The 24,085-nt window shown below is 40.4% G+C and overlaps 2 protein-coding genes across 5 annotated transcripts in view; both read left to right on the top strand.

Moving 5' to 3' along the window:
• The first annotated feature begins 72 nt into the window (after nt 1-72).
• pik3ca (phosphatidylinositol-4,5-bisphosphate 3-kinase, catalytic subunit alpha) lies at nt 73-18,444 on the top strand. Of its 3 annotated transcripts, XM_072659820.1 has the most exons (22): nt 73-445; nt 1,759-1,896; nt 3,179-3,583; nt 4,123-4,332; nt 4,780-5,030; nt 6,132-6,377; nt 6,796-6,881; nt 6,997-7,102; nt 7,399-7,551; nt 7,803-7,937; nt 9,758-9,882; nt 10,002-10,083; nt 10,953-11,117; nt 11,209-11,312; nt 11,813-11,984; nt 12,210-12,316; nt 12,416-12,537; nt 12,654-12,732; nt 12,831-13,001; nt 13,095-13,212; nt 13,301-13,455; nt 13,986-18,444. In XM_072659820.1, exons 3-22 carry the CDS (start codon nt 3,232-3,234, stop codon nt 14,254-14,256), a joined length of 3,210 nt encoding a protein of 1,069 aa, XP_072515921.1. In that variant the 5' UTR covers nt 73-445; nt 1,759-1,896; nt 3,179-3,231; the 3' UTR covers nt 14,257-18,444. The 3 variants fall into 3 exon arrangements, with proteins under 3 accessions (XP_072515921.1, XP_072515923.1, XP_072515922.1); XM_072659822.1 differs by having other exon boundaries at nt 1,759-3,583; XM_072659821.1 differs by lacking the exon at nt 73-445 and having other exon boundaries at nt 453-1,896.
• A 2,507-nt stretch (nt 18,445-20,951) lies between these two features.
• The window catches only part of xxylt1 (xyloside xylosyltransferase 1), a 47,745-nt gene continuing 44,611 nt past the window's right edge, over nt 20,952-24,085 (top strand). The window contains exons 1-2 of one of the 2 annotated variants that reach the window (XM_072660694.1): nt 20,952-21,098; nt 21,483-22,041. In XM_072660694.1, the coding sequence (XP_072516795.1) occupies nt 21,538-22,041 (504 nt within the window). In that variant the 5' untranslated portion in view covers nt 20,952-21,098; nt 21,483-21,537. Of the gene's footprint in view, nt 21,099-21,376; nt 22,042-24,085 lie in introns of both variants that reach the window. The other variant, XM_072660695.1, reaches the window with a different exon arrangement.

Raw genomic sequence — 24,085 nt, 5'->3', positions numbered from 1 at the left:
CCCCCCAATCTCCACTATTCTCGTCGAGCGCATCACAAACTCGCGGGACCGGGGTGTTTAGAGAGGAACTGGCCACAGCACGGCAGACCGGCGCAGCGCTGCGGTTAGCCTGCTACACTGCCCAACACCGTGCCGGAGCTCATTTAACTCGAACTAATCTTCACGACTACAGCAGTCATGACTGCAGCGTTTTCGAGCATGTCCGAGCTGGGCGATCGCGCAGCGGGGACGGTGTCCTTCGTCCGCTCTCGGTAATGAGCGATTTCTGCCTCATCTGTTGCGAGAAGACAAACAGACAGCAGAGCCGTCCGTCGTTGCTATGGAGAGACTGCGCCTGTCAGGCCGGGGCGGGTAGGCCCGAGCGTCGCCTGCGCTGTGTAGTTCTGTGCGGGACTGGAGTAGAGAGCGCCAGCAGCGGATCGCTCACACATTTGAACACAGGAGGGTATGTAGCTAGCTTCCACAACCCCCAGTGTCCCTTTAACCACTTGGGTATGTAACTATCTAGCTAAATGGCTACAAGCTCAATTGCTAACTAAATGACTGGGGCAGAGTTGGAGAGATGGTGAACGCTGACCTGTTTAGGTAGCTATAGCTATAGCTGCAAAGTTCTTAGCTAGTTAGCTACAATCAGATAACGTTAGCTAGCTCGCTAGCTAGCCTGCTTTATGGATCTGCAGCGGCAGCAGACAGACATCTAGCTAGCTAACGTAATTCCCAAACATTGGCAGTTGCTTAGACTTGGGTCTGTAGGTCTGAAACAAACACTATAGCTAGCATAGCTAGCTAACCCACTGGCTAATTTAGTGCTATCTAGCTAGATGACTTGGCTAGTAGCAGAATTGCAAGGGACCGGAGTCGGGCATCTGTTTATTCCAGCTGCACTCACGATTTAGGACACTCCCATTCTACTTGGCTGGCTAGGCTAGGCTAGCGCTAGCTTACTTTACAAAAGCTTGCATTTAGGCGACGGGATAGTTCGCTAGTTGCTTAATAGGTATAGCTATCCTAGCTCATTAGCTGCTGAATTTACGCCCTATGCGCTGCACGGATGTGGTTTGCGGGTGTTGATCTTAACTAGCATGATATTTAGCTATAGCTAGCCACATTGTCACCCCCTGCCAGTGATTATTTGTGGGGGTTTTTTTTACACATCCCTTTGCTTGACACCGCTGGCGAGTTTAGTTTAATGTAACTAGATTTGCTGCTTAGTAAGATAGCTAGCTAGATAGCCAAATTAACTGATTATACAGTCAGTCTGTCTGTCTGTCTGTCTGTCTGTCTGTCGGTCGGCGGTGCAGCCCGAGCCGCGCTGTTTATTCCCACTGCCCGGATAGTAGCACTACTGTCATCTGGGCAGCTAGCTAGCTAGCTAATGTTAGCTAGCCTCTCCTGACCGGGTTATTTACCAAGCTAAGTTTGAACCATCATCGTTTGACCGACTAAACGAATCTAGCTAAATTGGATCCACTTTTCCTAAACCTGTGCTTTCTGAAAGCGAGCGGGCGTGCTGTCTATTTTTAAGCCTGTGATTAGCGAGTCACTGTCGCGCCTGTTTTGGCCCCTATTGTACCGTATGTTTGGGTTCGTGTAATCTGGGCTCACTTAGCTATAGCTAGCTTAGTTTATAACTTCGCTCGCGGCTCTCTGTAGAAAAGACACGCTAAGCTGAATGAGCATCTGTCCGCTAAGTGAGGACACGTGTCCTCTGTTGAGTAGTTGATTATATGATTAGCTTGTGTTGTGTTTGTCATGAAGGCGAACGTGCTCGCTTTGGCCATCGCTACAGAAAACCGCACTGGACCGTAGAGGCTACTAAACTACTAAAGGAGCAACTTAGCTGAGGGCTTCCAGTATGAGGCCAGAGGTGTTCAGATTGCCCTGAAACTGATTTAGGTAAGTCCTTTTTTCCTACACTTTAATGGTATACATTAGATGCTGGCTATGGTTCAGAGAGTATTTTTATTTTATTTTTTTTCCTTCTTCACAGCTCTCCCAGTTTCCACATACTGTTGTTGAAATGAGTTAGGACTAGTGAGCTGCTTGAGTTGCTTGCAAGAGTGGCCAGTGATTGACAAATGATTCCTTAAAATGCAGTGACTAATGCTCACTAAACCGACTATCCTACATCCTGTCTTTTTTTTTTATTATTATTATTGTATTTAATTGCGTGATCTGACTTGTCTGTGGTGGCTTAGGTCTTTTAGATGCACTTGTCTGTCAGACTGGCTGGCTTATGTCAGTGCAAGGAGGGGGGAAAAACATGTCATCCAGTTGTGTGAGAAGTGCCAAATGTTTTTGGCTCCATGTGGAAGGGAAATAACTTGCCTCTCGCTCACTGATGAATTCTTTTCATTGCAGAGTGACTCAGAGACAGGATCATACCTTTCTTCCTGTAAGCTGTTGGCTGACTCGTCTTGTTTTGTTATTGCAGCCAGTAAGGTGTCCACGTTTACAGTGTATCTGCTGATGCTGATTCTGGTACATAAACAGTTATATCATGTTGAAACTAGGAACCCATCAGTCATGGATAAGCATGGCAGGGGAATCTTGAGTGGCTTTGCATAGGGTAACATGCTGAAAATGTAGAATAGCAGCCCATCGTTACTTATAAGTTTTGCACTTCCGCAGTACAATAAATACATTCTAAAATATTGGATTGAAACATTGGTCTGATGAACGTAGAGAAACAGGTCTGCAGTGGTGCTCTATGGTTTGAACGCCTCTGACATTTTTATAAGTTAGACTACTATAAGTTCTCTACAGGAACTAAAAGTGCATATGCAAGACCTGCAGTTTTACCAGGAGTGTCCAAACATTTGCATATGATTTTTCTAGCACACTTGTTGCAGATATCCCCTTGAGGTATGTTAGGCTTGTCATAGGTGTGTTGTGCAACATGCCTGTGGCAGCTAGAACATATCTCCCTCGTTCTTTCAGTTTTATTGGTCCTTTGTTTGTTCATTTACCTGCTTATTTACATTGATTTTAAGGTAGTACCTGTTCTTTGTTGGAATCTCAGGCTAAGAGTCAGTCGGGAGTACAAAGGCAAGGTTGAACTGGGAAATACGCATTATAAGAAACAAGAAACCGAGTAAAAAAACACTACATCTAAATAAATCAAGTCATAAATGAAGGTACGAATTGTTCCATTAAAACATTTTGTCTCTCTTTGCAGGGGACAAACAGCTTTAATTTTTTTGTACTGAAAGATTGTGAGGACTAGAGACCATGCCTCCCAGGCCCTCTTCTGGAGAACTATGGGGGATCCACTTGATGCCCCCCAGGATTCTGGTGGATTGTCTGTTACCCAACGGCATGATCCTTACCCTGGAGTGCCTCCGTGAGGCCACACTAATCACCATCAAGCATGAACTGTTCAAGGAAGCCAGGAAGTACCCCCTCCACCACCTGTTACAGGAGGAGACCTCCTACATCTTTGTCAGTGTAACGCAAGAGGCTGAGCGGGAAGAGTTTTACGATGAGACCAGGAGACTCTGCGATCTCAGGCTCTTCCAACCTTTTCTAAAGGTCATCGAACCTGTGGGCAACAGGGAGGAGAAAATTCTCAACCGAGAAATTGGTAGGAAGCCCAAATAATTTTAGTCTTACATTACTTATACATTACACCCCCCCCCCCCCCCCCCCTTTAAATATTGATTACATAGTCTTGGTGGGTCTCAAATGTCCCCAAGGACCAAGTTTTACTTTCCTTTTACTAGTGGAAAATTATTTTGGTGGGTGGAAGTCACTTAAGTTCTTGTGTTTATACCATTATGCAGTCCAGAAGTAATTAGACCCCAGTAGAATTGATCATGAACAGCACTTATTATTTCTTAATTTTACCTTATGTATCATTGCTGTCACAATAAAAACTTGTACATTTGTATGTTGGAAAAGTTAGATAATAAGGAACTTATGTTATCTTTTTGTTTTCATTTTATCAATTGCTTTTAGTTTGGTAAACATGAAAAAAAAAAAATTGTTACGTGTTAAGGTTTTGATGGCATGGCAGTGTAATGCTTGATGTATTAATTTGTTGGCGCTCTATCCGGATCGCATTATGTGTTTACTAACAAAAAGCAGTGTCAAACTAAACTCTCTACATTTGCTGTGTTTCAGGTTTTGCAATCGGCATGCCTGTGTGTGAGTTTGATTTAGTAAAGGATCCTGAAGTGCAGGACTTCAGGAGAAACATACTTAATGTCTGCAAAGATGCAGTAGAGCTCCGAGATGTGAATGGACCCCATAGTCGAGCATTATACGTTTACCCTCCGAACGTGGAGTCATCACCAGAGCTTCCGAAGCACATCTTTGGCAAGTTAGACAAAGGTAAAGGGGACCACTGTTGTCTGTGGCCATGGGTTTGATGCGGTTTGATGCTGTTTGTTATTTTGTCAGTATAATATTTATTTCTTATATAACCAGTAAAGTTCAGTGCTTCATTCGAGCTGTTGTTTTGGATTTGTGGTTAAGTTCTTTTCGTAGTAATCATGAAGCATATGACATTTTGTTTTTCCGGAAAGAGTCAGTGCCTCTGGCAGTGGAGCACAAGAATGCATGCTCAACAGGCTCCAAGCATTCAGTTTATTTTTGCTACTTATCGGTCATTGATAAAATGAATTTACTTTTCTCCAACAATCTGTGCCCACCCTTAAACATCTATCTGTTCTAGACATTTAAATATGTACACAAGAGTAGCTAAACCATGCACTCCCTAAGATTTGTCCTTTTTCCTTTTTTTTATTTATTTATTTTTTTTTCCTCTTTCTAACCCAGGTCAGATCATCGTCGTCATCTGGGTGATTGTGTCGCCCAACAACGACAAACAGAAGTACACCCTGAAGATCAACCATGACTGCGTCCCTGAGCAGGTAATAGCAGAAGCCATCAGGAAAAAGACACGAAGCATGCTGTTGTCTGCCGAACAGCTGAAGATGTGCGTACAGGAGTACCAGGGCAAATACATCCTCAAAGTGTGCGGCTGCGACGAGTACCTACTGGAAAAGTACCCCATCAGTCAATATAAGGTAAACAGCTCATCTGCGCTCAAGACTATCAGAGTACCTCAAATTCCACCTGATTACCTATAGGGATATTTTGAGTCTCAATTGAAGCATTTGGACAATATCCTGAATATGGGTGTATTTATTTGCCCCAAACCATCACAGTACATACATTACAGTTCGGTGCATGCAGTTTTATAGAGAATATGCAGTAGAATTGTTTTAGAAATTGATGCACATAATGTGGAACCAGATTTCACAAGTGCAAGTGCTACCTGGAAACCTATGCTGTAAAGCCCCTATCACACAGGGTTTTTGTCGATGCACCGCAATTTCAAACTTTCAGGTCGAGTTCAGCTGTGGTGAACTTTGACGCGTGAATTCGCTTACCTGATTGTTGCGGTTTCAAAACAAGATTATACGACTCTTTTCATGCTCATTAAACATTACAACACAAGTGAGAGGCAGCATGGTACACTGTGAGTCAGGAGAGGGGGGGTTTGATGATGATGATGATCTTTTTCTTCTGGGGTTTTTAGTAGTAGTAGTTTTGATATTGCGGAAGCTGGATTGTAAAACCACTGAACTTAAATGGAGCTCTGTTTACATTGCTGATTTCCGGCCCATTTTAAAGGTCTTGTACGATTATTAAAAAATTATTGTGCATATTGAGGTTGCCTTTTTTTAGTTGTACCGAACTGTGATGTCCAGACTGTGGTTTAAACCGAACTATGACTTCTGTGCCACGCCTAGTGCTGAATGCTGGCTATGTCGTTTGATTTGACATGGGCACTTTGATATGTCCTCTGCCTCTGATTCTCTCATAATATTCGCTCACTTTTTGTACCAAGCTTTCATTCTCCCAAATAAGTACCTTAGTGTATCTGCTGTCTACATTTGAAGTCCTACTGTCCTCTTTTTTAAAATACCAAACAGCACAGACTAAAATAGTGCTTAGGCAGCTAGATATATATGTATATATAGAGAGCTTGTAAGATTTTGGATAATTGGGTTTTTGTTCACAATTGTGCATCAGATTTATTATACAGGTTAGGGTTTACAAACACAGTGTCTTCTTTTTTTTTTTTTTCTTTTTTTTTTTCTTTTCCCCCCTCTCTCCCACAGTATGTAAGGAGCTGCATTATGTTGGGTCGAATGCCAAACCTTATGCTAATGTCTAAGGATAGCCTATACTCTCAGTTGCCCATGGACAACTTCACCATGCCCTCCTATTCACGCCGCATCTCCACAGCCACGCCGTATATGAACGGGGAAGCCTCCAGCAAATCCCTTTGGACCATCAACAGCACCCTGAGGATACGCGTCCTCTGCGCCACATACGTCAATGTGAACATTCGGGATATTGATAAGGTGCTTACTTAAATGGTCTCATTATCTTATCTTATCATGTTACGCTGCTGAAACGTCAGAGTCGTATGCTTTCTGATTATCAGGACCAGACTTAACGACCATAGTCGTATGTAAATGTCTGGGCACCGCTGGTAAAATGACTTTATTTATTCGAGTAAAAAGAAGATCTTCAGAAATCCCACTATTTTTTGTTTATTTAACATATGTACATTTGTGTAGATTTGTCCATATGGTGTACCAAAATGTTACATTCACCAAAAAAATATGCATAAAAGTTTAACATTTAATTCAAATGTACCGTAGAGGAAGTTAAAGTAGATGTAAAGGTGTGAAGTTACCCCCTTTTGTCTTGTCATGGGGCCTTGTGTGCTCTTTGTAGCTAATGATGGCTTACAGCTTTTTTTTTGTGCTGTTATAGATATATGTTCGGACAGGGATCTATCATGGAGGAGAGCAGATGTGTGACAACGTAAACACCCAGCGCGTACCGTGTTCAAACCCGAGGTATCGCACAGCATAATCTTTCGGCGGGACACCTGAAACAAACCGTGCATGATTGTGCTAATGCTTGAATGTGTTCCATTAATGTTTAGCCTATGTCTCTCTACCACATTCTCAGGTGGAACGAGTGGCTTACGTATGACATGTACATTCCTGACATTCCCCGGGCTGCTCGCCTCTGTCTATCCATCTGCTCTGTAAAGGGGAGGAAAGGAGCAAAAGAGGTGCCGGCTCACTTCAAGTTGATACCCTTTTAATTGAAATTAGCATGGCTAGACCTGACAGGCAGTTGTCTTTTATCTGTGTTTACTCTCGTGTCTAGTATATTGTGTGTCCAGCACATGTGTAACCGAGCCTCTGGTGAAACTACAAAGGCTGGGGGAGGAAGGTCATGAGGACGCGCAGAAAATTAACTATTGATGCTTTGCTCAGCAACGTCTTGTACTATAGTGTAGTTGTGTAAATTGATTGTGTGTGGTAGTGCTCATAATTACTGTTAAATGGATGGCATCTCTCTCAGGAGCACTGTCCACTGGCTTGGGGAAACGTGAACCTGTTTGACTACACACACATGCTGGTCTCCGGGAAGATGGCACTGAACTTGTGGCCAGTACCACACGGCCTGGAAGATCTCCTTAACCCCATCGGCGTCACAGGCTCCAACCCCAACAAGGTATGAGCTGCACAGGGCTATATTTAACACTGCGATATGAACCTTTTTAAGTGATAGTATTATTATTATTATTATTATTATTAGATATTTAGTGTAGTTATTACTTGTTATTTGTGAGCTGTTCTCTATTAGAAACTATCAGATGAATATTTCAAGAGTGTTTTGTAAGAGCTTTGTTTTTATTCATTATTTAATCATCTATTTTATTTACCTTTGTCCTGTTTCCTGCTTTTGGTATCTGCATCGTTCAGGAAACCCCATGTCTTGAGCTGGAGTTTGACTACTTCAGCAGTCCTGTGAAGTTCCCTGACATGGCCACAATAGAGGATCACGCTAATTGGATCATATCCAGGGAGATGGGATACAATTACTGCCAGTCTGGACAGGTGAGCTCAACGACATGCATCCTGCTTAATAAATTATAGCAGCACACTTCCTGCTGCTATATAATATATATATATAGTTGTGCACACCTTAAGGAGCTTAATGTCATTGACATTATTATGTGTATTTGATGCAATTATAAAGCCCCTAATAAGCCCCAGTACCACATAAGTACCACAAAAGCATTTCAAAATTAGGAGTATTTAAAACAATACTGGGCATGTCCTCCAGTAAACATCAGTTTGGTATTGTGAGGTTTGTGTCTTTTTTTTGTTTGTTTGTTTGTTTGTTTGTTTTTCTTTTTTTTCTTTTTTTTTTTTTACTGTTTTAGAACAGTTTTCTAAATTCAGTCGCGCACATGAAAATATTCATAATAATCACAAACTCTAGATTTGAATGAGTATATAAATTACCATGTTTGCTCATAAATGAGATAATCATAGACAGTTTGAGCATTATTTGGAAAATTATTTGCATAAATGCATAGATACTCAACACATTTCTCTATGTATATAATTACCATTATATAAACTATTAATTCAGTGCTTTTGTTTGTTAATAGACAAATTACTGCTGCCAGGCCAAAATCTTGTAGCTCCATTTTTAGTCATTATTAACTTTTTGACATAATATAAAACTGCCATTACATGACAGATTGTTTTCAAGTAGGGCTTATCATGGCTAAACCTTACTGACATGCTTATTCTACTCCAGTAAAAAAAAAAAATCTTGATGGAAACTACTGATGGAAATCCGCATTATCCTGTTTCTAATACACATAATACATTGGACACTTTTTTGGTGTAGAATTACAGTTAAAGCAAGTCTTTAAAGTCTGTAAGAGAAACAGGGGCACTGTGTGGATCGAGTGAAAATAAATTACAGAGAACTAAAAACACTCTTGAGGTTTTTAAGCATAACTTGCAATTAAACTGACAGGATCTTAGTTGACTTGTCTAAAAATGCTATCATTATCCAAAACGTGGAGGGAGCAGCCCCGAGTTTAAATGTGTAAAATGTTGAATATTTCCCAGTTGCAACATATAGACTGTTTCTATGGTTCATATGAAAATAGGAAATCAGTGAAAATAAGAAATACAACAGTGATTGGACCCTATTTGAGTACCAGTGCTCTTCTAGCTCAGTCAGGACTTAAATTCTATAAAAGCTGATTGATTATGCAAAGAGAGATGAATATTTCACTGATAAACATCCATGAAAGCAATGTTTGATTAGATGTAGGTGGGCTTATTAGGGATTTGTCATTGTATTTACAGTAGTTGAAAGAGAAATAATAGTGTGTTAAAGGAGGATATCGCTTAAAATCACACCAGATTTCTGTTTCATTTTTTACAAATTAGATCATAATTAGAGGAATTTATTTCTTTATTTACGCTAGTTTGTCAACATCATTTCCTCTAACTATTGTATAAAGGGTGCCAAAGTAATGAACATGAGGATATGATTTTTTTTGTCTATCTGTCTGTGTGTGTGTGTGTGTGTGTGTGTGTGTGTGTGTGTGTGTGTGTGTGTGTGTGTGTGTGGGTGTGGGTTATGTATTTAGGCTTTTTTTTTTTTTTTTTTTAAGAATGGCGTTGTAGGGGAGGGAGGCAGTTTAATTGTAATATATTGTATGTATGTATGAAGAGATATATTAAAAAAAAAAAAAAAAAGTCTGGGGCGCCTTGACATCACCTAAGAAGGATGTCAAATAATGTAATCTTTCCCTTTAATGTGCTCTGTATCAAAAAGACATTGTAGATCTCTTAGGAATTGTGTGAGAGCAGCTTTACAAAAAGTGTTTTGGGATTTTTGTCCACAGAGTAGCAGACTGGCAAGAGACCACATCATAACAGAAGCTGATATTGACCAGCTGCGGCAACTGGCGAACAGAGACCCGCTTTCTGAGATCACTGAGCAAGAGAAAGACTTCCTGTGGCGGCACAGGTACGCTAGTACTTCCCTCAGCCACTATGTCTCTACAGTGCTGTCGTCATTGTGACCTCTGATAATGCCCATTAATTAAAAATTAATATATGTATACTTTTGTATTTTGTGTTGTTTAGGCAGTATTGTGTAAATATACCAGAGATCCTTCCTAAGATTCTGCTTGCAGTAAAATGGAACTCCAGAGATGAAGTCGCACAGGTTGTTAATAAATTATAACACTTTTTCTAAACTGCTTAGAAACACCACTGTCAAAAGTCTGTATAATCGTATTTCTAACAGTACAGTATGTATTTGCAGACAGATTCCATTTTGTTTATCTCTACACTCTACAACATTGTAGTATCATTTGTAGGTGATATGCGGTAGAGCTGGGCGATATTGGAAACATGCATATTGTGATATTTAAAGTCATTTTGTTTTCTCACAATAATTTGTCATGTAGAAAAAATGCACAGCCTTACATTTTAAAAAACTGCTATCCAAATTCTCTCCCATGCTGATCACTGTGATTTTGACTAAAAATATGCTGCACTCCGTTCAATTAAATAGGACTGATTACACTCTTTGTATTTACATGTGCAGTTAATCAGTATTCTTCATGCACAGACAATAACCACAATATACTCATAAAAGCATATTGTGTCCCAAAAAACAACATTTATCACAATAAGATAAAATATTGTCATATTGCCCAGCTCTGTGTGAACTTGCCCTCTTTCTTTGATAAGTACCAGAAAGGAATTCATCCAGGAAATGTGCTAATGTGATTATTTTTACATATATTTTGTTTATAATTTAAAATATAAAAAAATATATATTTTTGATAAATATTTTATTAAAAATGGGCTGATAATGTTCCAAAATAGCTGAATGGAGGTTTTACTTCTTCTGTAAAATAGACATTTTATCCATTTTGACACATGTGAAGCATGTGCCTGTATGGTAGTGTTATACTAATTGACTTTATGGGTCAGTTTAGGTTTTTTGGGGGAGACACGTTTTCACACTGTTTTGTGGAGTAAATGTTCAGAAAACATATAAATATGTATTTTTCCCTTCTCATTTAGATGTACTGCTTGCTTAAAGACTGGCCTGCAATAAAACCAGAACAAGCAATGGAGTTGCTTGACTGCAACTATCCAGATCCGATGATTCGAGACTTTGCAGTACGGTGCCTTGAAAAGTATTTGACTGATGATAAACTGTCCCAGTATCTTATTCAGTTGGTCCAGGTAAGCCTTTATTCGCCTTTCTTGGTTCATTTAAAATAAAATAAAATACATTTACAGCAAAATGAATCTTATTTGTCTGTGTTCTTTAAAGGTTTTGAAGTATGAGCAGTATCTCGATAACCCATTGGTGCGATTTCTGCTAAAAAGGGCTCTGACCAACCAGAGGATTGGACATTTCTTTTTCTGGCATTTAAAGTGAGTAACGCCTCCACCCACCCCATTTTTTTTCCAAACAGGATACAGATTTTAAGTAGTCTTTTATTTTATGTGATACCATACTGGGTACAGTCGTAGGAGTCTGTATGTTCATCAGCTAGGAATGTTTAGACTGCTGTGACCACTGTTGCCTTTCGCAAATGGAAGCTTGGATCTTTGAGGAAATGCCTTGTTTACACTTGAGATAAATATTTTTCTCTGCATATTTTCCTGGCTCCCAAAACACCTGATCCGACTAATGAATGAGTTACCAAGACCTTCCAGAGGTGCACCCTCCTGCATGATTTCAGTAGCGTCCCAATACCAGTATTGAGGGGGGGGGGGGGGTCATACACAGATTATTGTGTTAAGGCATTTGATATTTGTGACAAGTCTTGAGGGTAATGGAGTGATCACATCTTTAAATGCACTTTATTTAACTTTCTGTAAGGTCACAGTGCATACTGAAATGGAATATAACTGTACTGTGGATGTTGCAGGTCAGAGATGCACAACAAAACGGTGAGCCAGCGCTTCGGCCTGCTGCTGGAGTCGTACTGCCGGGCCTGCGGCATGTACCTGAAGCACCTCAGCAGGCAGGTGGAGGCCATGGAAAAGCTCATCAACCTCACAGACATCCTCAAGCAGGAGAAGAAGGATGAAACCCAGAAGGTAAATGGCTTTCTCTGATTGAATTGTCATGGCTAGTGAGTTCTCTTTGTGTGTATATATGTGTGTGTATGTGTAATATATATATATATATATATATATATATATATATATATATATATATATATATATATATATATATATATATATATATATATAAAAACTGAGATGATGTGTAAGTGGGCTAAGGGTGTTTGTTTAGTTCTGTTGCTTTTGGTGTTTCTTTAGGTGCAGATGAAGTTTCTGGTGGAGCAAATGAGGAGGCCAGATTACATGGATGCCCTGCAAAGCTTCACCTCTCCACTCAACCCAGCCCACCAGCTGGGGAACCTACGGTATGCCAGTTTAATAATAACTGTTTTAATGTAAAGATTGACCTAAGCATTTCATTACTTTTGCTTCATCTGTTTTGATTTAATGGTTTATGGCCTTAGACTTGAAGACTGCAGAATTATGTCGTCAGCGAAGAGGCCACTATGGCTCAACTGGGAAAACCCTGACATCATGTCAGAACTTCTCTTCCAGAACAATGAGATCATTTTCAAGAATGGAGATGGTCAGTAAATGTTTGACCAAAACTATTTGTGTGTAATGTCGGAGTTTTTAAAAAATTCTGAGGAAGCATTATACTATTTTAAAAGTGTAATGTCTGATTTTTATCTCCCTTTTTAGACTTGAGGCAAGATATGCTGACACTTCAAATCATTAAAATAATGGAGAACATCTGGCAAAATCAGGGGTTGGACCTCAGGTATTTTATTGTCAGGAAAATTATAAAAATTGATTATTTTTTTCTTGTAAGCAAAACCTCATGTTGTGGTGTTTTTCCACCCCCTCATTTGCTTGTAGAATGCTCCCCTATGGTTGCCTGTCCATTGGAGACTGTGTGGGTCTGATCGAAGTTGTGAGGAGCTCTCACACCATCATGCAAATCCAATGTAAAGGAGGCCTCAAAGGAGCACTGCAGTTCAACAGCTCAACACTTCACCAGTGGCTGAAGGACAAGAACAAGGGTGAAACGTGAGCATTCCTGATCAAAGCAAAGGCATTTTCTTTGAAGTTCACTGTTTAAATAATGGTGGTAAACTGTACATACATTTGCGGTCTTTGTAGGTATGATATGGCCATTGATCTGTTTACACGGTCCTGTGCTGGCTATTGTGTGGCCACCTTTATTCTGGGTATTGGTGACCGACACAACAGTAACATCATGGTGAAGGATGATGGACAGGTATGCTTCTGCAGTTGGTCTTCTGTTCATTTTTATCAATAGATGTGTGTGTGTGTGTATAAGCAGTAATAACTTCTTTGTTTTGTAGCTATTTCACATAGATTTTGGCCACTTCTTGGATCATAAGAAGAAGAAGTTTGGTTACAAGCGGGAACGTGTTCCGTTCGTGTTAACCCAGGACTTTTTAATCGTAATTAGCAAAGGAGGAACTCAAGAATGCACCAAGACAAGGGAGTTTGAGAGGTACATGTGTGAAGTCTGTTTTGTGTTTGTGAATAAAGGAGACAATGTCCCTTGTGTGTTTTAGAGCTATTTAGTAACAATAGATCCTTTAATGTGGTGTAACAGTTTCCCTAGAACCCATCCAAACAGCCTTCCCCATCTGACAGTAGTCTGACAGACAACTGTTTGCCAAAGTTCCACTTCCACTTTCTATCAAATCTGTCATTTCTGCAGAAAGAGGCCTTAAGAGAACACCCCCCCCCCTTTTTTTTTACCTTTTAAGGTTGAGTAAAAACTAATACAGTATGAATAATTTGGGAAGATTGGGTTGCAGTCACAAATAGAAAAGGGGAGTGGGTGGGGGAGGATCAGAATGAAACCATGGAGTGTTGTCTGACATTTCTTGCCATAATGAGTGAGTACTGTGCACAGTGACACACAAATATACACAGGAAACACACATACACACTACAGCGTTTTAGATTGTACATGACCTTATACCTTCCGTTCCACATGACCTCCTAATTCTGACTCACTGGCGCCCTCTGCAGGTTCCAGGAGATGTGCTACAAGGCGTACTTGGCCATCCGGCAGCATGCAAACCTGTTCATCAACCTCTTCTCCATGATGCTTGGTTCTGGCATGCCCGAGCTACAGTCGTTTGATGACATTGCCTACATCCGTAAGACCCTCGCACTGGACAAGACGGAGCAGGAGGCCTTGGACTACTTTATGAAACAGATGAATGACGCTCATCATGGTGGATGGACCACCAAGATGGACTGGATCTTCCACACCATCCGTCACCATGCCCAGAACTGAGCCCACTGGAAGGATCTTGAGCCAGCTAGCGGACCTATGCCCAGGACCTGCTGTCCACTCTGTGGCAGTAGAAGTGTGGCAGACCTTGTGTCAGACCTCGTGTACAAAGATGGGGTGATGCCCCAATTGACCTTCAGAGCACTAAACAATCCAGTTTTGTTTCCCCTCCTCTTCTCTGTTTATCCCTTTTTTTGTGGCATCCATACAGAAGAATACTAATCCTAATATTTGTCCAGAATGGTTGTACATTGTTGCTTGTAGTTTTGTACTCTTTCTCTCTTTTGGTATATTTTTGCTGCTCTTTTCCTGCAGAGACCATGACAGTTTTGTTTGATTTTGTTTGGAGGAAAATAAGAGTCCTCAACACGCTAATGGGATGCTTTTCAGGTTACTCATGTCTTCCTTGAAGTAAAAACGCCTTTAAATATGCATGGAACCTCCGAGAACTCCTAGACTAAACAGGGTAAGAGATTTCGTCGTTCGGTTCGCGATCGTTCTCTCCCAAACGGACCCCAGAAAGATGGTTGTTGTAGAAAATGAAGCAGATGTGGTGGAGTTGGTACTTCCATGATCTTACATGAACGCCCGCTGTTACTCTTGGTCACTACAAAGGTTTTTATTCTCCTCCCCATCCTCCTCTTCTTACTACATGAATACTGGGCCCAACTGACAGTCTGTAAATACCTGGAGATGCCGGTTGCAGGGGCATTTGTTTGCTTCATTAGAATTATGAATTTGCAGAGGGAAATGTTCGTAGTTCCACACAAACCGTAAGCCATTAAACACAACATTTGAGTGATGAACTGAGATCACTCGTGTCCTCGATTATGCAAGTGACCCAAAGACTACTCTGTGGTCCTCTGTATTCATGCCATTGCACTTCTCTGTAATTCTGAGAGTAAAAATGGCAGTGAAGTTAACAAAATTGAACATTTTTATAGTTCTAAAATTGAGAATTCGCATTCTTTTTCAGTAATGAAACATGAGCAGAATTTTATTTTATTATTTTTTTTTTTTTTTATTGCTCACTTTATAACCTTTTGGCCCAGCATACGTGAGCAGTTGAGATAAACGTGCCAGCGGACATACTAGCAGTGTACAGATAAAGCCTTAATGCAAGTTGATGTTCTGTGGATAAAATGCACGGTCCTCCCTCCAGGTGTATCGCATGCCACAGCAAAAGCTGACATGGTGCTTAGTTCGAGTAACAGAGCAGTTTAGCAGATTTCTGTTCGGTGCAGTTGTGATCGAAAGCTCGAAAGACTCTCGTTTTGTTTTCCACTGAATTTTAACTAGACTGGTCTGGATTTGTTGTCTGCGCTTCTGGTCACTTTTATTGTGTTGGCTGATGGCTTTATACAGTCCTGTGTGAACTTACAAATGGTGCTAAATAGATTACTCTAAAGAAGGAGAGAGGGGGACAAAAAAAAAAGACTGGACGAAATGGATGTGTTGGATGGAAAGAAGGGTTTGGAAAGGACAGGTTGTGGTTTACCAGTTACACTATATTCTATGTCAACAGTTCGATTTCTGTATGTCCTCTACATGCCTTCTGATGCTCAGTATAGTTTTTGTACGCTACACAGTCAGTGTGGTGAGGATGTGTCAGATATGTTGTGTATAGTTTACTCTTGGGGGTATGAAAAAAAAAAAAACAACAACAAAAAAACACAATAGATATGCTTTAAAAAAAAGAAAAAAAAAAGAAAAATGATGCGCCACATCTGTCAAAGCTGATGGAAGCTACTGCTTGAATTGTGTTTTTACCTCTGTCTTTATCCAGAGCAGCTTCTGAATCGCAGGGAGGGGAAGCGAGCGTGCACCCCCCAGAGCATTTGCGGCCTGCGCGCCGTTGCTTAGGGGTACAGTCGCGGACCTGTTCCATATCAACTCAACAATCCATGTAAAATCATGTCAGTCACGATTCGGCGAACAATGCCAAAAAGACACCGAGGTCCAACAATGAAATGCTAAATCTACTGGCCTCTGATTGCTTCATCATGAATACGTGTGCAACACTTGGCCTTTTATTTAGTGTGTTTTGTTCTACATGTGAACCATGTTCACTCGTTATCACTACCTGGTTGTGAGCTGTTAATCCGACCTACCTGTACGGTTCTGGAGAAAGCCTGTTATGATGTTATTTTTGTTGTATTACATTTTAAGCTGTGAAAATCTACAAATGAGGTGCAATCAAGCTATCTATATGGATGTATGTCTACTGGTGAGGTAACCTCCTTGAGATTGAGAATTTATTCAAAAGTACACTAGTTTATGAAAGTCTCTACGTTGGCCGACTTCGTTTGTTTGTCTGTTCGTTTGGTTTCGTTCTATTAATTCAAGCCAAAGTTCTACATGTGTGGGAGAGTTCTTAAAACGCGTGAGTCATGGTTTCCGCCTGTATACCCACCTGAAGCATTACAAAGGGGCAGCCTGTATTCTTGGACAGCTCATCGTTTTAATGAAGATACAATCAGCTATGTCTGAAAGTCTGAAGGACTTTTGTTTTTTGTGTGTGTGTGTGTGTGTGTGTGTGTGCTCTCAATAACATGACACTGTTTACGTAAGAATTTTCTACCCTTCAAGTTGGAGAAGAGGCCAAACCACCTGCCTTTCAGATGAATGTCCAAGTGGACACAGTCTACACCATGCAAAGACCACAGTGATTATTATTATTTTTATTTTTTTGCTTTTCACTTACATTCTGTAAAGAACATGTACAATTCTACTGGACAATAATGCACCAATACGTATTAATGCAAAGAAAAGGAAGGCATTTCCCCCCTCTCTGGTGTAATTAACAAAAACGACAAAGTTGTTGTGGTATTCCAGACTTCTTATGCATTCACGTGCTAAACTTTAAAGGTTTCAGATTTTTTTTGTAAACACTCGGTGATTCTTATATGCAGTAAAACAAATGGACACAGGCAGACAGTAACTGATGTATGCAGGTGGCTTTTGCACTTTGTAATTTCTTTCCCCTTCTTTACAAATGCCTTTGGTCCTAAAGGAGAGTTCTGTAGTTCTCTTGCATGTCATTTTGTTTTTTATTTTAAGCAGCATTACCAATTGTACGCCTATACTGCCTGAAACAGATCAGACAAATTAATTAGAAGTTAGTCACTGTAAGCAGCCTTATGTTAGCCCTCCAAAAGCCATTTATTGCATGGATCTAGTCACTAGTTTGTGTGCTTTTCTTTTTTCCTTTCTTGTCTGTACAGGTTACAGATCCTTAATGGGGCCGGACCCGTTTAAAAGCCCGTTGACAATTCTATGTGTAATAAGTGCAAATGCTTTGTATTTTCCTTCTTATTATTATTATTCTTTTTTTTTCCACCAGTTGCAACCGGGAAAACTTTTGAGATGCTGGACTCTTGGCGTCTTTTATATGAGTTACAAGAAAACAAAAGGAAAAAGTGGAGGAAAAAACAAACAAACAAACAAAAAAAACAACCTCATTTCACTTTCAGATGTACTTGAATATCATCGCTCTGAACCATCACCGTGTACGTCGAGAACAAATCTGTTAATGTGGTGTAGCACTGAAGGTTCGCTTGCATAGGCAATTTCATACCGATTGTGAATGTTACAGTAGTTCAGTTGTAAGAGTTTCTCCTGGACAAACTCTTACAGGCATTTATTGTTTTAAAAAAATGCTATTCTTTGATTTCTAAGGAAAACCAGTAAACGTCTTTTCATGCTATGTGAAGAGTGGGGAAATGAGGTGAATAATTGTATAAACGTATACTGAAAGCAAGGTCAAAACTGTCTGATATTCTAATATGTTTTGGAGTGGTAACATTTCTATATCGTTGGGGGCAGTACTATTACTTTTTTTTTTTTTTTTTTTTCCTTTTTGTCATTAACATGTTGAACTATATTTTCATTTATTTTCAACAACACTACTTTAGCGGGCCAAATAATGTTCCATACATCCATCCTGCATGAGATTTAAGTTAAAGCCCTAATATTGTTTTGTTTGTTATATGTAGATATTAAAAAGCAAACATTTGGCCTAAGACTGCACTCTGTAGTACCCATCTATAACTGCTAACAGTGACATTACCCTCATTCTCATTTATTTACTGTTCCATTGTGCACCTCAGTTGACAAGTTGCTTTGTATCCTGTCTATCTCCAATATTTTGAGTGTTATGTGACTATGTACAAATAAACTTATTTCAAGAAATCTTCCTAGCCCTGAAATTTCCATCTGCATTTTCAAAGTCAGAAGCCAAAACTATGTAGACAAAGTTTTGTGTGTAACATCAAGCTGTATTTTTGTGAATTCTTTTAAGATGCCTTTTAAGATTTGGCTCCCCTTCAGACATTGCAGTAGGGCACCCTGTCAGTTCTACTCAGATCAGGGGCAGTATAATTCACAGTTTTAAGGGTTGGGAGGCACTTAATACCCAAAATGCATGTGAACAAGCATTGAAAAAGGGACACAGTCTAGCTATTTAACATGGTCAAATGTGTAATTATTGGAAATGGAAGTGTCTGAAGCAACAACAGCTTGACTGTGCAAACTCGCACAAAGGGGAGTACTTAAATAAGGCCTATTTTACTTTCTAATCTTGATTTACTCGAGTTTCCTATGTTCTTTTAAAGACAACTGAGCAGAATATAACACCAATAGCACTTTAATTCAGTGCTTATGACATATAACTCATTTACTCTATACAAAAAAAAAAAAAACGCAGATTTTTGAGGTGTTGAATTTACATGTTAAACACTTCTCTCATTGACAGTCTCAGAATAGTGAGCAGGATCAAGACCTTTTACCTACATGTAAGCCCAGCTAAGGCCAGTTCCCATTAACCTGATGTTAAATTAATGGTAAATGACAAACCAATGGTGGCATAAGCTCGTGCCTTCATAATCTATGGTTCTTCTCAACCATTAAGATAAGATAGTCCTTTATTAGTCCCGCAGTGGGGAAATTCCCAGTGTAACAGCAGAAAGAGATAGCAAGACACTCAGTTACAAAAATTTGGATAAATAATTTACACTATATACACAATATAGTGACTCTTAATTGCAAATGGGGGGGTATTGCACATAGTATTCCCTGAACATGAACATGTGTGTGTAGTTAAGTGTGTGTGTATGTATGTATGTGGAGATACTCAGCTCTAGGGCATTATAATTCAGTGTTCCACAGTGATATAGGAAGGAAAGCGGTTTTTAAGGTTGGGAAACCCTCCAAATAACCAAACGTATGTGCGAAAACTCTTGTGCACACAGCTAGGGCACAAATCCCCACAGATGCATCACAATGTGGTGGAAAGCCTTCCCAGACCAGCGGAGGCTGTTAGAGCTGGTTGGGAATCCATATTAAAGCAACACTCTGTAGCATTTTTACTATAAAATAACGGCTTGAAAATCATTTCGATGCTCCAATTACTTCTAATAGGGGGAGAATTGCATCTCTATCACTGCCACTCACTGGGCTCCGGACACAAGCGGGCAGGACGACACTCGCGAGAACTGCATAACGCTGCCCAACACTGTGTATCCTGTAAATTTACTCTACATGTCTCAGTTCTCCACTTTTGGTGACGGTTCTGTATCTTTCAGCATGTCCTTCTTGAAGGGTGTCTCAAAGCAAATGACATTTCCCGACTGTAGGAGGAGCCAAGGAGCAAGACAGATACCAGATACCAATTCTCGCATAAGGCTGCTTTAATGCTTTAATGCTTTTGTAACGGGATATGGAACGAGCTTTTATACTGGTATGGCGTTTGGTCATATAGTATATATATAGTATAGTATATAGATCACTGTGGACAACAGCAATTAAAGGATTTTCCAAGATTGTGTTTATTCTAGATTTTACAAAGCATGTTTCAGATCAATAAAAGTAAACAGCACATATAACACCTAAAACAGCTAAAAAATAAAACACTTTAATATTACTATTTTTGCAATACTGTGTAAATCCATTTAACATCTAAAACGTCTGAAAGACGGTTTTTTTTAAAGTGTGGGTTATTATAAATAAACGGCCAATATTGTGTTCCGTCTTTTCCGCCTTACAGAGACGTATGAGGACATACTTTAAAAATGATGCTTATGTTATTATGTTACATGAACGTCATATTTATGTAATATTTAGCTATGTTATATTTGACTGGTGACTATTGGTGACTATAACACAGCTCACCTACTGGACCTCACGCGGCTGGAAGGTCTGTTGACTTCTGCTCTGCTGTAGTGAATCAGGCAATGACTATAGCACACACGGGATTAGCTGCAAACTTGTCAAAATAAAAGCTTCGTATTCAAAAGACTGTTGGCTAGATAGCTAGCCCTACATTTTTAAGAAAAGTTCACCTTCAGTCACAAAATCTATTGATGCATAAATGGGTACGTTTACTGCAGTGAGCATTAATAATAAATATAGCTAAATATAGCTAAGGAATTGATGCTACATCTTGGGAGCTAAGCCATGTCTACAAAACAATAACAAAAATAGATTAGTACAATACAAAAATAAAAACACATATAATTACGTGCATCCGTACATAGCTCGTTGTACTTTTTGTACTTTTTTACTCGGAATGTGCTGAATATTTAATTTATTAAATTAAGTTTTGCGATAAGGGCGAAAAATGGATTCTTCTCAACGGAAATAGAAACCGGTCAGTGGGAAACTAGACCTGGCTTCACGCGCTGCTGTTGGAGAGAGGAAAGCTGAAGTGAGGGGCAAAGATGGCAGATAGTGTCACTTGGCGGAGCTCTGCTCACAGTGAAACGGCATGTTTTTGAACATTTAGCGTCGCGAACAGATGCTAGCTAACTGCCTCCCGTAGCTTTATTACTGAACGCCTGAACACCGCGGTAAGTGGGTGAAATCCAGCTATAGCTAGTTAAGCAGGTCGTATTAGGCTTGGTTACGGAGCCAGCCCTCCTTTAATGTTTCCATAGCAACCGAATCTACCCTTTGATCTGGTTGCTAGTTACAGATTTTGACGAGGTAATCGCAGCTTTGCCTTTAGCCAGTCTAAATATGTGACATGGTTGTGGATGATTAGTCTCTCAGGAGTAAAGTTAACAGCAACAATATCATAATAATAATGATGATGATGATGCATATAATAATTCATAATTTAATGCAGCTCCAAGACCACACAAGCACAAGACGAGCTGTAAAGGAAGAATAAGCTGTATATAACACAGATCTACAACAGAATAACAGACCCTCTGACCTTTCCACCACTTTAGAAGACCATCCAACAGAGTAGCCTTTGAGGAGAGATATCCCAGCCTGTGTGGAGCTATGAGTGTCCTGCGTTTGTTCTCAGTCGCTATGGGCAGGATCAGCACCTTCAGGTCCTATCAGATCGTGCTGCTTCTGGCCGCAGCCCTGGCGGTGATGGCGTTCTACTACTTCGGCTCGGATAAGCAAAACTTCTCCAGCACCACAAAACGGATAAAGCAGACCCAAGCAAGTCACAACTCCAACCGCAATGATGCCGACCTCTCTGTGGACACCAGGTCTGTACATCGCGAGGAAAGGACGGCGATTAGGCACCAAGAAGATGGACTTGAGAAGAGGTCAGGCGAGAGGCAGCAGTATCACGCTCTCATGATGTTCACCAAGGTCGACAAGAGCAGGACTCTGCAGAGCAAGTTCGAAGTGGCCATGCGCTCCATGGCCAAACATGGCCGCTTCTTGGAGGATGAGGTTCTGGCTCTTCATTTCGTCTCTGACGCAGCCAGCAAGGAGTTGGGGATGAGGATGCTGCCTGAGCTGCTGCTGGAAGCAACCTTTCAGTATGAGGTGAGAACTGATCTGACTCTAAATGAACAGTCCAGTGATCTGCTGCTTCTTGGTTTGCATGGACCATTGGCTCTCTCAGGCAGTACATGTTGATGCATGTCCCTGTAAATGAGCAGAAAACCTACTGACTCAAGGCACACCTTTATTAGAAGCCAATGTGAGTCACTGTTCTGTTGATTTCCCACATGCTGGGATAAATGTTATTGCAAAATTATTGCCTATGCCAAATGGTTCATGGTACAGACACTGATACACTGGAGTGTTCCTTTAAGACACCTTACAGTATTCTCTCTGCGAGTCTTGATGGTTGTAAAATTTTCTTTGCCCTCATGCTTCACCAGCTGGCAGTGACACTGCTGGATAGAGAAGGGCACACACATAACAAGCCCACGTCATCTTTAGTGCCCCGTGCCAGAGGCTGGGAAGGTCACGCAACAGGCACTTCCTCTGCATCATTGCAGAGACAAACACTATATATCTCTCAGTCCCAAAAGCTCTCACAGGAAGACTCATGCCAGCAGCTATTCCAAACTCTACATACAGTGTATCATATATAGTTGTTTATTGGAACCCAAATCATCTTAACTGAGCCACAAAGCAACATAGAACATAGAACATTAAAATCATGTTTTAATGGCAATTAAAGAAGAAGACACATCTTAACTTTAACTGTTAATAGTTTTAAGTATAGGAGTGCCCGAGCCTTCACTTTGTGAATGGCTGTGAAAGCTCAATAAAATATCAACCAGGCAGACGGTCATTCGTCGATTCATCTTAACTGTGTAATAAAGAGACTTTGTGCCATTGTAGTAAACAGCTCCTAAGGCCCGGCCTATCGCTGGCGATAAACCTTTCTTACAGAGTGGTGATCAACGTAATCATTAGCCTTCGTGTCTCAGCAGTGCACATGAAAACCACCGAAAGTCCAGATTTCATCTGCTGGAGGAAGGATTCCACTATGCAGTGCATTGCTGTCCAATCCATTGCACTTAACACTCAATTCATGACCGGAACTGCGTACAGTAGTCAAGTTTTTGCAGCGTTTAAGGCACAGAAGCAGCATTAATAGAGACATTGCTCTAAATGCTCTAAGATCAGCAGATCATACTACATATGTTAATACTCTCAAAACAACCAAAACAGCCCTTTACAGCCTAAACATATAAAACATGTCCTTTTGGAGTATTGGCCATAAATATTAGAGCGGTTCCAAATCTAAGCAGCATCAATATACAGTGGAATTGGGGAACAAGGCAGAGATGTCAGTGAAAACCATACATATCTTAAATATATACACATTAAATAAAGTTGCCTTGTAATCTACACACTATGGTTGAGCATAGTTGGACTCATATAAATACATAGTCATTTTCCAACAGGCTGTGTTTGCAGAGCTCCGGTCACATGGGGGCAGTGTTGTTCTGTCTTGTTGTTGAGTCCGTGCCAGGATCCTTTCCTAGTTCTTACTTCAGATTATATTCTGTAGGCTGCACCTTTGAATAGACTGAGGTATGTGAGGAATGTATGTCTGTTGGCCCCTAAAGGAATTGGCTACATGTGCCAGCTACCTGTGCTGGCTTCAATCACTTCATTGTAACTTGAGTTTAATTAAAATGTTTCTTCATAGTTTTCTTCAGAGTGTACAATAAGCCAAATGTTTAGGACCCCGTTTACAGCAGGTTGCTTAATGCACCTTGAGGATCAGCATTATATCTGGATGAGACCAAGCCACATAACACTGCAAGGGTAAACGCACCCAAGACGCTTTTAACAGATTCAAATCCACTCGGACCACTTCGTTGAAGAGACGCATTTGAGCCACGTTACAGCAGTGTAAATGCACCCATCTCACACCCGAAACCCCTCCCAGTCCTACCGAAACCACCAGTAATAATCACTGCGCAATTAGCTAATTTGCATATTCCGTCACACATACAGCAATCAGATTTCAGTTCGACTAACCGGAGATGCATTTGACTATCGAATCTAAATGCATGTGGCTGAAATCTTATCAGGATACAGTCCGGATGCTAGTCACATGACC

Source organism: Salminus brasiliensis, chromosome 17 (assembly GCF_030463535.1).
Source record: "Salminus brasiliensis chromosome 17, fSalBra1.hap2, whole genome shotgun sequence".
Taxonomy (NCBI): Eukaryota; Metazoa; Chordata; class Actinopteri; order Characiformes; family Bryconidae; genus Salminus; species Salminus brasiliensis.
The sequence above is the reverse complement of the archived record's forward strand: the minus strand, read 5'-3'. Positions and strand labels throughout refer to the sequence as shown.

Coding starts and splice junctions, on each gene's coding strand:
- pik3ca (XM_072659820.1), top strand. CDS start 3,232: ATGCCTCCCAGGCCCTCTTCTGGAGAACTATGGGGGATCCACTTGATG. Junction 4,333..4,779: donor CTTTGGCAAGTTAGACAAAG/GTAAAGGGGACC, acceptor TTTCTAACCCAG/GTCAGATCATCGTCGTCATC. Junction 13,456..13,985: donor AAGACAAGGGAGTTTGAGAG/GTACATGTGTGA, acceptor CGCCCTCTGCAG/GTTCCAGGAGATGTGCTACA.